General features: G+C 49.8%; 1 protein-coding gene across 1 annotated transcript in view; it reads left to right on the top strand.

Annotated features, from left to right (window-relative positions):
* The first annotated feature begins 4,215 nt into the window (after positions 1–4,215).
* Zbtb7c (zinc finger and BTB domain containing 7C) overlaps positions 4,216–14,279 on the top strand; it is a 12,606-nt gene continuing 2,542 nt past the window's right edge. Inside the window, exons 1-2 of the mRNA XM_033757398.1 lie at positions 4,216–5,433; positions 14,035–14,271. Coding sequence (XP_033613289.1) covers positions 4,232–5,433; positions 14,035–14,271 — 1,439 coding nt within the window. The 5' untranslated portion in view covers positions 4,216–4,231. The remainder of the gene's footprint in view (positions 5,434–14,034; positions 14,272–14,279) is intronic.

The raw sequence follows: 14,279 nt of genomic DNA on the forward strand, positions 1-14,279 counted from the left end.
CTCAGGAGGTGGGATATTCAGTTTAGGGCAACTGTTTCCCATTCCTCAATGTTCAGACACACTCACCACCCACACTGAGTCACCAACACATAGTCCAGTAGACTCTGGCTCCTCTATTTAAGATGGCCAGGAAAACCTTACTGAATGATTGGAATTTTCCCTGAGAAGCGTTCGAAAGTAGTCATGTTAAAGGAATCAGACCTTATCAAGCGAGGAAATTTGCCTTCCATAAAGAACTAATTTCCTGCAGATTCACTGACCTTGGGTTTCTACCTAACAGTGGAAGGGGCATTTCACTCACAGTCTTTTCAGAGGACAAGGCCTTTCTTAGGACCAGGACCGCCGCTACCCTGAAGATAGCTTTGTGAGAATCAGGAAAAATGTGTCACTTCCTCGATACAATTTATTTTAATCTACCAAATCACTGCTATAATATGCTGATTTTGTTAGACTGGCATTTAACTGCCCCCCCAAAAAAAGTCATCATGAATATCATGAGTCTACAATATCTATAAAATGAACAGTGCCCCTGCATCAGTCGTCTGTTTCTGCGTAACAAACAATGTTGAAACTTCTTGTCTTAAAGTGAGAATAAGCATTTATCATTGCAAAGCTTCTGTGGATCAGAAGTCCAGGAAAAGCTGAACTGAGCGGTCCAGCTTCGCTCTCATGAAGGGGCCATCGAGATGTCAGCAGGGGGCACCATAAGTGCACAGTCGGAGGGGACAGGGAGAGCCACTAACACAGCTGGTTGTTGCCAGGAGCCTTGATCTCTTAACATATGGCCCTCTCGTGCCTTGAGCATCTTCCCTGTGTGTCCCTAGCTTCCTCCGAATGAGTAATCAAGAGAAAGCAAAGCTGAAACAGCCACGTCTTTCCTGACCCCACATCAGAAGTCATCCATCATCACTCCAGCAGATATTATTGGCTCCCTATTTATGTGAAGGGGAGCACACAAAAGCATAAAATCCCACCAGTAAGAGGCAGAAATCACTGGGACTGTCTTTGAACCTGCTGCTGCAACCCCTTGGAGGAGGTGCCTTTGTATAGTGAACAACCTGCAAAACTTTAATTTCAGCACTAATTGCTAGAACACCCCTTGCTATAGACCCTCACCAACTATATGGCAGGACCATGTCAAACACTTAATGCTACTGATGGCAGTATCTGCCCTCGAGCAGCTTATAACCTAGCGGAGATGTCAGACATGCCTCTCACTGGTTATAATGCAAGACAGAGTCAAATACAATAAATGACTGGAATCATCAGGTGTCTAGAAGACCAAGGGCTGGCTGGAAAGGTCTGGGACCTGAAGTTAGGGATGGCAAAAGGGATATGTGAGTGAGACTAGACTGTGGTGGCATGTGGACTATTGGAGATGCATGATACTGGATGTTTTCCCACAGGAAGTCAGCATGAGCAAAGGCTTGGAGGTTGAAAATCTATGTTTGGGGATTAAGAATAGGAGATGCAGGGGCTGGGGTTTAGCTCAGTGGTTCAACCGCCTGCCTCACAAGTGCAAGGTCCCGAGTTCAATCCCTGGTATCAAAAAAAAAAAAAGAATAGGAGGTACAGGGGTACATTTGGGGCATGCTGGAGGGGAACTCACAGCTGTGTCAAAAAGGAGGAATGGGAAAGCCTGAGTGAGCTCTGTCTTTCTTCCTCTCCTTTCCTTTCCATTGGCAGAGCATTGCCAAAACTACCAGAAAAGGGCCACTGCCCCGAAGCAGGGGAGGCTGCATGGGAAGCCAGGGAGCTACTGTGAAAAGCCTGGGAGGTGTTCGTGCTCCACTCCTGAGACCAGACCAGCATGCCTGGAGGACTTCAGTCGGCCCTCCCTGACCCTGCCGGCTTGGCCTCCCTGGAAGGCAGGGCTACTCCCTCCATGCCAACCTCAATCCTTCTCCCTGTCTGACACAAGGAACGCCTGAACCCCTCACTTGGTGACAGCAGAGATAACTGGCCATTCTTAAGGACCTTTACTGCCAGAGGCAGGAGTTGAAGCTGGATATTGATTTTGATACATAAAGTGGCTATGAATATTTGTACAGAGGTTATTGTGCAGACAAAGTTTTTCGTTTCCCTGAAGTAAATGTTCAAGAATGCAATCATTGAATACTATGCTTGCATATTTAGTTTTTAAGAAACTGCCATACATTTTCCAGAGTGGCTGTACCATTTTACACTCCCATCAGCAATATACAAGTTATCCAATTTCTCCACATCCTCATCAGCATTTGGTCTTGTCACTATTTTATATTTTAGCTACTCTAATAGGTATGTAGCAATATTTCACTGTGGTTTTAAATTACATTTCTGAAATGGTTAACAATGTTGAACTTTTTTTTTTTTTAATAAGATGGCTTATTTGCTGTCCGTATACCCTCTTTGATGAGACATGCTATATTTACCATAGCGGTTATGGTCCCACGAGGCCTGACAGAGCAAGAGTCTTCTGTGTTTGTTCTCTGCACATCCTCAGAGCCCAGAATACTGCCTGGCAGAAGATGTGAACTCAGTGAATATGTCAAGGAAACAAAGTTCTGGCCTGTGCGGTCTTTGCCCTTTTAAAGATGAGAAGGTGGGGCAGCAAGGGAACCTTAGCTCTGCAAAACCTTCTGAGCAACTGGTCTGAGCTGAGAGAAGGTCCAGGCTGCTCCAGGATGGAGAAGAAGGTAGGGAAGGGAAGGAGCACTCATCATCCTGTGTGCCCCCCAGTTCCCTGGTGCCTCTACAGCAGGATCTATACATCTCACTTCTTCCTTCCCTTAATTCTGCCTTCCCAGGGCTGAAACTTCCAGGAGATAAATGTATGAGGATAATTTCCCACAGAGACATGGGGCTTATTGGTTTTCTTGTTCTTTTTCTTTTCTCCTCATTTGTACCAAGATAAGGGTCAGACCACATTCAGACATGCATGTCTTAGAAAAAGCCAATTTTTTTCCAGGTTGAAAATGTTAACAGGCTGGGACTTGTGCTTCCTGAATGGAAGGGATGCCAGTCACCCTCTGCCCTGCCCTACTCTTTACTGATAGACACAATATACAGATGCTCCTGGATGGTGATGGGGCTACAATCCCACAAAACATATTATAAGTAGAAAATACTGTAAGTCAAAAATGCATTTACTACACCTAACCCACGCAACATCACAGCTCAGCCTACCCCACTTTAAACATGCTCAGAACACTTAGTATTAGCATATAGCTGGACAAAGTCATCTAACACAAAGCCTACTTTATAATCAAGTGTTGAATATCTCGTGTAATTTACTGACTACTGTAGTGAAAGTGAAAAATAGAATGGCTATGTGGGTTCACTTTCACACCACCATAAAGTTGAAAAATGGTGTCTAGCCATCTTCAGTCTGGGACCATTAATAATGACAAAGTGATTCAGAAGAGTTTCTCCCTACAGAGGTTTATACATGTATGAGGCTAACAGAATATGGTCATGATAAACTAATTAAAAGTGTACTTGCATCTATATTGATTTTCCTGTCTATTTATAAGTGAAATGGCAAACAGACAAACATATAGACTGTATTAAAAGAAAAAAGTATTAAAAGGGGAAAAAAGCAACAATTGCAAATAAAAGGAAACACCATCAGCTCTGATAAAGCCAGGAATAAATTCAGGAAGCAAAACTTATTCCATCAAATCCCTGTTCATGTACTAAAAATGGGCCACAAAATTGGTTTTAAAGTTCCTGGTAGCCAGTGCAAAATGTGAGCCTGCTACAAAGTCCAAGGACCTGTGAGAAATGATAGCTTACTATCAACAGAAGTGCTACATGGTCCTTGTCTAAGAGGTGGGCACTGTGCTCAGAGTGCACAGAACCGCTAGGTTTCACGTGGCTCTTCATCCTGTGTTCTGCAATTCCACTTTTTTTTTAAAAAGTGGAATTTAGTGAACCATGCCCAGGAAAAGCTGCTACAGCTTTTGCTACAGAACTAACACCATGCTTCTCAGGGTGCAGAGAAAAGCCCCAGCTCGTGTCAGACTGTGAATTTCAGGTGATGCCTGGCAAAGCTGAGAGGTAGAAGAGCTAGCTCTGTAGTGGGCAAAGCTGAGAGGTAGAAGAGCTAGCTCTGTAGTGACGGGGAATCCCTTAAGCAAAGTAGGGGTGCAGGCAAGCAAGTAGTCCAGAGTCCCTGAACTGATTCTCCTCCTGAGCCATGCTGCTAACCACTTGGCCCTCTCTGTGTCCCTGCAGGGCTCCGGCTGAGAACATGGCCAATGGCATTGATGAGCTCATTGGCATTCCCTTCCCAAATCACAGCAGTGAGGTGCTTTGCAGTCTCAATGAGCAGCGGCACGCCGGGCTGCTGTGCGACGTGCTTCTGGTGGTGCAGGAGCAGGAGTACCGCACCCACCGCTCTGTCCTAGCTGCCTGCAGCAAGTACTTCAAAAAGCTCTTCACAGCCGGCAGCTTAGCCAGCCAACCCTACGTCTATGAGATCGATTTTGTCCAGCCCGAGGCTCTGGCCGCCATCCTGGAGTTTGCCTATACCTCCACACTCACCATCACCGCCTCCAATGTCAAGCACATCCTCAATGCTGCCAGGATGCTGGAGATCCAGTGCATCGTGAACGTGTGCCTGGAGATCATGGAGCCCGGCGGTGATGGTGGCGAGGAGGATGACAAAGAGGATGATGATGACGATGAAGATGACGATGATGAGGAGGAGGAAGAGGAAGAGGAAGAAGAGGATGATGATGATGATACAGAGGACTTTGCTGACCAAGAAAACTTGCCTGATCCCCAGGATATCAACTGCCACCAAAGCCCCTCCAAGACGGACCATCTCACAGAGAAGGCCTATTCAGACACACCCAGAGACTTCCCTGATTCCTTCCAGGCTGGAAGTCCTGGCCATCTGGGTGTGATCCGGGACTTCTCCATTGAGTCTCTGCTGAGGGAGAACCTGTATCCCAAAGCCAATATCCCTGACAGGAGACCCTCTTTATCTCCATTTGCCCCAGATTTCTTCCCACACCTCTGGCCAGGGGACTTCGGTGCCTTCACCCAGCTGCCTGAGCAGCCAATGGACAGTGGGCCACTAGATCTGGTCATCAAGAACCGGAAGATCAAGGAAGAGGAGAAGGAGGAGCTGCCTCCACCCCCACCACCGCCCTTCCCTAGTGACTTCTTCAAGGACATGTTCCCTGACCTGCCTGGGGGCGCGCTGGGCCCCATCAAGGCAGAGAATGACTATGGTGCCTATCTCAACTTCCTGAGTGCCACCCATCTGGGAAGCCTCTTCCCACCCTGGCCGCTGGTAGAGGAGCGTAAGCTGAAGCCCAAGGCCTCTCAGCAGTGCCCCATCTGCCACAAAGTCATCATGGGGGCCGGGAAGCTACCACGGCACATGAGGACCCACACTGGGGAGAAGCCATACATGTGCAACATCTGCGAGGTCCGCTTCACCAGGTGCGAAACTATAGCCAAGGATAGGGTGCGAATGCTGGGGACAGGGCCAAAAGCTGGGAGACAACAGCAGAAAGACACATGGAGGGCCAGGGATGGAAAAAGAGCCCCAGGTTGAACCTGGTTCATAGCTGGGAGGGATGGCAGCCATTATCCAGTGGGCGGACTTGAAAACGCATTTTAAGAGCTCAAATGTTATCTCAAAAACAGTGTTAAATGGGAGCCCAGGACATAAGACAGGCCAGAGCAGAGCTGCTCTAGTGAGACAGAGGTGAGGGACCTTAGCACCTTGTCCACATGGCCTTCCTGTCTAGGGACCCTGTTGAAGGCCCCCCATGAAGGGCAGTCCTTTGCTTCATTGAGAGAAGCAGCAGCTACTCTTATGAAGCAGGACCTATATGCTAAGTGCTGGGGGAACACTGTTGCCTTTGTTTCCAGCCCATCTTCCAGTGGCTAGCTGGCCACTTGTAAGTGCAGGTGGACGGTAGCAGAGCCAGGACTTAGATCTCAGTCCATATGTGATGGCCAAGTCTGGAGAGATCCCTGAAGGCCTCTTCCATCTCCCTTAAGGGATGGGCTTCTTTTTACATCTCCCATTGGCCTGTCCATGTTAGGAAGAAGGATAAATCTCTTCTATTCTAAGATTTGAAGGGAGCACATGACAAACTTCATCTTCAGAGATACCATCCCATTCAGCAGATATGTGTTACACACTTTCCCTGTGGAGTGATTTTTGCAGTCAAAAATGAAAGGGGATGATGCGGGATCGGAGCTGTCTACTGATAGGGTTTTTAAAAGCCTCAATTGTTGAGAAATATGACCTGTTGGTGCCATCTGTGGCCCTTGGTCCCCTAGCCATACACACTGGGGAGAGGTTGGGTGAGTGGCCTCACATCAGTGCCTGGTCATTTCATGTGTTGAGTATGGACAGATTCTAGTGCCACCTGTCCTATAGCCCTGACCTGTGAGAGTAGGTCCTTTCTGCATGGCTACTGTCCCTCCAAAGAACTCACCTTGAAAACCCCCAACTTGCTCTAACCATGCCCTATCTTCCTAAATCCTCTTGGAAATGTGCCTTTGGGGATTGTTGGAGGCTTATTATTTGGATTTTCCCTCAGTGGGCCCAAGGTTTTGGCCTTTGAAGGTAGAGCAAAATTTTTGAATCAGGTTGAATATCAAAGCAAGGACTGTGCTTTCCTAGGAATAAAAAGGTAAGTCCTGAAACAGATACAACTACCTGCCTTCTTGGGTGGCCCTTCTTTGGAGTTGCCAGAGAAGGGTTTCAGAAACACATTCAGGGGGCAGTTGCATTACTAAAATAGCTCTGTGGCCTCCCCTGTGATTTTTTTGGAAGGAAATACTGGTGGATCCCATGATGACTATGGAGTCCCACTCACAGCTGCTTCTGTGAGGTTCCCCAAACAGAATCATCCCAGATGCTTCCAGGGGACAGTAAAGGGACAATCTGTAAGTGGAAGGGAAGGCCTCACATACCCAGCATGTGTCCCTTCCTTTCAACAGTAAGCCACATGGAGTGCTAACCTCCCCTTGGGTGTCCCTTGATAACAGTCCTACCTGCTAATGCCACCTTGGGCAGTGCTGTCTCACCTTCTGCCCCTGCCTTCTCTTAAATGACAAACAGGGCTCAGCTAGAATACCTGAAAAAGACTCAACCAAAACCCAGGAAGGTAGGGACATATGCCAGCAAGCAGGTAACAGCAGAGTTCACATACAGTGCCCTCATCTTCGGCAGCAGCCTTGCTCCAGCCTGAGTCTCCCAGCCCATGGGGATTGACCTCAAATTCTCAGGCCAGCTCCATGAAAGCCAGCAGCAGTATCAGCCCAGAGTGCCCTCTCCTTCCTAGGCATGCCCCTCCTCCCAGGCCCCCCATGCCTGCCCTTGGCAGATGGCTGCCACTGGAATCACCTCCCCTTTTTCAGGGGACTCCCAGGCCAGTGGCTTCCACAGCATATGCATCTCAGGCTACCATCTGTGAGCCAGCTGGCACCTGACTCCCCTTCTCCCTTCCTCCCCTCTGGTCTTCCCCACTCCAGCCTTCTGTGAGGTCCACACAGGTCTGGCCAGACTGTGAGCCCCACCTTCCCTAAGGAAAGCTTTAAATTTGGCTAGTGGCTGCAGAAAGATTTCTCGCCCTCTGGATTCTGGTGCATTCCCTGAGAACAGGCCTCCTGGTCTGGGCAGTGATGCAATTTTACATAGGAGGGTGACATTCCAGCATAGCCCCTCCCAGCACATTCCTGATGATCACTTAGGATAGCCTCTGTGTCTGCTGTCTCCCTACCCACTCCAGGCCAGATCAGCCCTGGGGCAGTTCTAGCCATCTGTCCTGCCTGCCCCCGGGTTACTCCTGCTCAGCGGGATGACAGCCATCTGGGCCCCCAGGCAGTCTCCAGCTGCTGCAGCTGTGATCCAGCTCCCAGCATACCTCCCCTCACTTGATTCCCACTGGGATATGACCCTCGGAACAGGATCAGACAAGCTCTAGGTCCTCTCTCTGGAGCAAAGAAAGGCCAGGGGCAGGAGACAGGAAGGGTGGAGTCTTACTGGCCTGCATCCCATCAGGGACTCTTATTTTTCACCATGAGCTGTGACTGTCCCTGCTGAACACTCCCACCACATTCTTCAGAATCACTGGCCCTTTGCTTCCTGTGCCCTCTCCAGAGATGCCCAGCAAGGATTCTTTCCTGTCCTCCAACAGCCCCAACCCTAACCTGTGCATGGTGAGATTTTTCCTATCTTTCTATAGCATAGTTCACTTGCGGCCTTTCCCTGGGGACCTGCTCTTTGGATGAGCCCCCCCACCATGATCTGTAACACCTTTCCACATCCTCTCCACCTGGATATTTTTCAGCAGTAGCGGCTGCTTCTCAGACCCCTTTGCCAATTGAAACCAAAGTGGATTGCAGGGGCCTGTCAGAGGCAACACAGACGATGGGCCCTGAAGGATGGGGAGCATTATTGCCTAGGGAGGACAAGAACGTGGTGGGCATTTTCTTGCCACTAGACACTGCAGTGGCCCCTGCCCACTTTCTTACTCCAGCACAGCATCACTGCCAACTGGTACTGGGGCTCACCTCCTCTCACTTCCTGCTACATGGGTCCTTGATCATAAGCCGTGAGGACCTACCTCCTGCCTACCACAATGGGCCCCTCTGCAGAGATCTCCTAGAGGGAGAGAGCTCCTAGAGGGCAAGGCTGGGGGGTCTCCCTCCTCAGCCTCTGGATGCTACCTACAGCCTGACTCACACAGGGGTCCCAGCCATATCTGACAGGCAGAGAATAAGGAAAGAAACAGCAAGAATGGCCCCTGAGAAAACAGGTTCTATGGAGAATGGGCCTTTCCCAGGATGGCCAGCCTCTGCTCCCTAAGAGCTCACCAGTGACAAGCCACGATGTCATCAGTTTTTGCAGAATCCCCCATCAATATTCCCAAAGGCTACGACTTTAAGGGTCCAATGCCCTTCCTCCCTGACAGCTGTCTGCTCTCCAAACAAGGCCAGCACCCAGCTCCCTCCTCCCAGCATCTTTTATCTCCAGACTGTCCCTCCCCACAACTCTGGGTACCTTATTAAGATACTGTAATGTCGGGGCCAGGGATTTATCTCAGTGGTTCAGTGCCTGCCTTGCAAATGAAAGGTCCCAAGTTCAATCCCTGGTACAAAAAAAAAAAAAAAAATACTGTAATGTCATTAGCACAGCAGCAGAAACAGAGGTGATCACAGATCATCACTCTCCAGGACATCTGGGTGGATGGTGCTGGGAGACACCTGACTGAGAACCTTTCTAGAGACAAATGCCAGGCTTGGCTACAGCCCTCTCCTACTCAGGGCATGAGCTTATGAGGACTTGAACATCTTTCCTGTGCATGGAGCCCTCCAAGTCAGAAGGGGCCCCGTGCCTCAGGCTTGAGTGCCTGTGTGCTTTTCTGGGTTTCTGATGCAGGGAAATGGAATGAGGTGACAGATAAGGGGAACTAGAACTCAGGGGCAGAGGACAGGAAGGGTAGGGAGGATGCATCACAGTTGGAGTTGGGGAGTTCTAAAATTGGCCTTGCTGGTGGTCATGGATCAGTCAAGAACTCACCACAAGTACTCATTCTGCCTACTTGTAGTGTTATGCACCTTACAGAGTACAAAAAGAATGTCCCACAGGTATGTTTCAGAGCAGATATCACTGCTACCTGCCCCGGTCAAAAAGCCATCACCGAATGGCCAAAGGCAGGGCCCCACACCGCTCAGTGGGTCATGGCACTTTGGAAAGAGCACCAGGTGGCCATCAGGAGGCTCAGGTTCAGAGCCTGGTTCTGCTTCCACCTGGCTGTATGACCTTGCCCAAGTCTTTTATTCTCTCTGGGCCTCTCAGGGGTCACTAGAGAGGGTGGAGCAAGTACTCCTTGAAGTTACTTCCCATTTCATGACTATATTACCCACAGTAAGGGAAGCTGTGAACACAGTACTGTGTCTCTGCCTCAGTTTCCTCATGAGAAGGATGGTAATTCTGACTTCATGGGCTCCAGGGAGCTCCAGCAGAATGCTCAGCCATGCTGATGATGAGTACTGAGAAGAATATCCATGATACTGGGTCCCTTCTCTGTGTCCAGTGGGGATCACTGCTTCCCTGCCCATGAATTTCCTGTCTCCCATATTACCACATCATCTGTACTCGTAACAAGCCATGCTCTAAGAGCCAGGGACAGGTGGTGGCTTGCATGCAGGCCTAGCAATATTATGCATATGGAAAGGAGGGATGGCTCTGGCCAAAGTGGCCTCTGGTCAGGTGTTGTTACCTACCAGGAGATTTTAGAGGTCTAAGCAGGGGCCACAGACAATGCAGAGTGGACTATGAGAAGGGACATATGGAGAGTCCCTTCTCAGCACCTGACCTGCTGGGAAGGCAGTGCTGAAACACATAGAGGACAGGAGACAACACCTTGTCTTCTATTGTAGCTCCCTCTTTGTCCCTCAGGTGACCCACCTTGAGGGGCAGTGTTCAGGTCACAGAAGTCTGGAAGGTCAGGGACCTGGGTGACTGCTTGAGACATGGGTGTACAGACCAGTACTGCCACCAGATGGACAAAGATGCAAGGCCAGCCAGGGCATGACCCACCAGGGGAGCAGCATGGTCCCTGTGGCCTGTGGGTAACATATTGAGGGAGGTGGCTGCAAAGCAGAGGGGGGAGAGCTTATGAAGAGCCTTACGAGCCACTTAAGGGGTAAGCTAGCAGATAGGGCAGGGGGTAGGAGGAGCTTCAGGGATTTTAATTGGGACCCCCAGACCTTCCTTCCTGAAGAGAAAATGACTAAAAGCTTAGCTCCTGAGATTCAGATTCTAGAATATTCCACCCAAATTCATGCTGCTCCCACAAGCAGACCAAATTTGTGAAGAGAAAATGGAGAAGAGCTGTCATACACAAAGCCAACCATCCAAACCAGAATAGGGAAGAAAACTCAGCACAAGGCTATTACCCAGATGCAACACCCTCGAAACATCGTAGGTCAAAGCGCTGCAGCTTGACCCCATTTTAAAGATCAGGACAAATAGACTCCAGGCAATGAGGTGACCTAGTCCAGCTCTTTAGAGCATGCCTGGCACAGGCCCACCTTGCAATGCCCCTGACATGAAACCCACATGAAGAGGTCATTGATGAAGGAGGAGGCTGTGTGGCCTTAGAATGCTGATCCCTCTCTGGTCCTTGCTTTCCTCATCTTGGAAGTGGGGGAACTGGATTCTACCAGCATTTTTAAGTGTATTGCTAATGACTCAGGTGACCAACCAACCCCTCAGATTCTGAGTCCCAGAGGTCACTACCTGATCCTAGTGGTTTCTCCAGGACTAGCCTGTCACACAGTTTACCCACTCTATCCATGCCTTATTCTGCTCCCATGAATCTCCACTAGGGAAAGACAACTCTGCCCAAAACTGAGTCCTCCTGCTAGCAATGCCATCTTTGGATTGGTCCTGTGTGCATTCACTGAGGAAGCCCACAGAGGATGCAGTTGGGGAGTCTTCAGTGGGAAATCCTCCCTCTCCTTTCCCTATGGTCTTCCCTAATACAATACTTCACCTCTGAAGAGCGACCTTCGGAGGTCTCTGAAATAGTGCATTCACCTCCCCAGAGCAGATACCCAACCACATGACAGTGAAGCGCCTTCCTAGTACTTCTTAGGCAGTGGACCATTGCCACTGAGATGAGATTAATTTTAGGTGTCCTAATATTAGAGAAGTTTGGGAGAAGCTGTAGGTATTCACAGGGTGCCCCTTGATATCTGAAGGAAGATTCAGCATTTGCATTGCTCACTGTTTGAAAGTGGTCCAAAGGGTAAATACTATTAATTATGTGCAACAGTGATTTTAAAACCTCTCATATATTTATTTCCTAAGGTTGCAGTTAGGATTAAATGAGATGATGGCTCTTCCTTCATTGATGATTTTGAGCCGAGCCTTTGCCAGGCCCCAGTGAGACACGAGCCTCAGGCCCAGTGAGTGAGCCTAGCTGTCCACCTACCATTAGTGTTGCCACCAGAGCCTGGGAAAATTTGTAGAGCCCTGGCATACGCCTCAAGACTGTACAGTAAGGCTGGGGATTTGGCTCAGTGGTTCTGCTGCCTGCCTCACAAGTGCAAGGGCCTGAGTTCGATCCCGGTACCGAAAAAAAAAAAAAAAACAACTGTAAAGTAGCATCACTGCAGTGATACAAAATGGCACTGTGCATCCACCCCTACTGTTGTACACAGGTCACAGTGCAATGGTAAGAAGGAGGTTCAGGCTCCCAAGGCCAAGATCTAGTCTCAGCTCGGCTATTACCTTCTGGGTGACTGTGGCAAGTTCCCCTCACTGGGCCTCACTTTGCCCCACCACAGCATGAAGGATTTACCAAAGCCAGTGGTTCTCAATGCAGGGCCTGGCAGCTTGTTAGAAATGCAGTTCTCTGGCCCCCTCCCAACCTCAGACTTGTGACTCAGGAGCTCTGAGAGGGGCCCAGCACTCAGTGACATAGAGTCCTTATAGTGGTTCTCATGCAACACTGAAGTGTTTGAGAGTTACTGGCCTGGATATTCTCTATTCTCTGTCCGTTCAAACCTTCAATGGCCTGGGCTGCACACGAGGACATCATGCTACTGGGGAGTGGGAGGTCACTGCAGACAGAAAAGGCTGTGGGGCTGTACAGAAGACAGCTGGTTCATGGAGACCAGCCAGCTCAGGGCAACAGTGCCACACCCCTCCCACCAGAGCCCATCCTGCTCCCCTCCTCCCCACCTCCCAGGACTCCTCCAGCCTTTGGAGAAGCACAGGTGGGAGGGCTGGCTCTGTCCTCTCCCTCCACCCGTCTAGAGTTCACAAGATCATGCTTTTCTCCCAAGAAACCTTTTTGAAACTGAGGGCCAGAGAGACCTCTAGTGGCCACAGGACACCAAGGATTCTCCTGCTGTCCTGGGCATATGCTGAGTATATTTGAAATACGGCCATTTTAGGGAGGACTTTTGGGCTGCACATCTGCTCAGACCTCAAAGCCCAGCCTAAAATTACAAGCAGAGGCCCCACCCAAGCCACACCTGCGGAGAGGAGGTGGTTCACTGCACCCACATCCTCCGGCCAGCTGGGGAAAACTACAGAGTAATCTGGACAGGACTTTGTGCACCCCAGCTGCTGCCACCTCAGCCAAGGTGAAAGGCTCCTTAAACTGGTTTACTCAGTGTGTTGTCTCTTGCTCACAAAAGCCACCTCTTTTCAGTAGCTCTGGACAATAGGGATTAATGTCCAGCCCTACATTCAGCTCTGTGCAGAGAGATTGCATAACTTGTTTAATATCACCCAGCAAGCCGGTGGGGTCTGCAGCTGGAGCAGGGACTAGGAGCCCCACCCTACCCGTGACTTACCTCATAAGCCCGGAGAAGCTTTGTCTTACATCAGCCTGCATTCTTGTTGCACCTGGCTCTTTTGTAAACCCTGAAATTTTCTGCAGACAAAGAGGAGAGAGCCCAGGGCTTAGGACAAGAAACCACAATGCAGGAGACTTGAACAAGATGTGCCTTGGCTTCTAGAGCCTCCCAGGTTGGTGTTGAGGAGAGACTGCAACAGCCCAGGGGCTGGGATGGCACCAGGGCTTCAGACAAAAGCACAAAACAAGGATGAGCCCAGAGAAAAGACTGTTGCCTGAATTAAAGATTAAAGTACAATCTGGGGTCTGCAGAAGTCACTGCACCATGAGAGCACTAAGGCCAGGATGCTGACTTTGGCTGACACATCTCCCCAAAAGTCTATTTTCCAGTGTGTGAGACAGGCCCCTGATAAGCAATGGGAGAGCCACTAATTTCAGTTTGTACGTAAAAGGAGAGGAAGGGGTCTTTTTAGGACACAGATCCCTCCCAGTTCCTTCTAATCTCGATGAGCAGATACATGTTTGAGATGGGGGACAAATTTGGGCCAAAAGTTGAAAGTAGATCCTAGCATGAGCTGCACTCCTGTGGTTTGACACCATAGCAACAGGGAGCCTAACAGGTTCCTGGGGGAAGTATTTGCGAAGGGTAAGGAGTGGCTCCCAGTGTTTAGTGCAGGGACTAATTTTGGCTTCTATACCGCAGGCAGGACAAGCTGAAGATCCACATGCGGAAGCACACCGGGGAGCGGCCCTACCTGTGCATTCACTGCAACGCCAAGTTCGTGCACAACTACGACCTCAAGAATCACATGCGCATCCACACCGGGGTGCGGCCCTACCAGTGTGAGTTCTGCTACAAGAGCTTCACGCGCTCCGACCACCTGCACCGCCACATCAAACGCCAGAGCTGTCGTATGGCAAGGCCCCGGCGCGGCCGCAAGCCCGCTG

This window comes from Fukomys damarensis, unplaced genomic scaffold (genome assembly GCF_012274545.1).
Source record: "Fukomys damarensis isolate Sample0158 unplaced genomic scaffold, DMR_v1.0_HiC HiC_scaffold_30, whole genome shotgun sequence".
Taxonomy (NCBI): domain Eukaryota; kingdom Metazoa; phylum Chordata; class Mammalia; order Rodentia; family Bathyergidae; genus Fukomys; species Fukomys damarensis.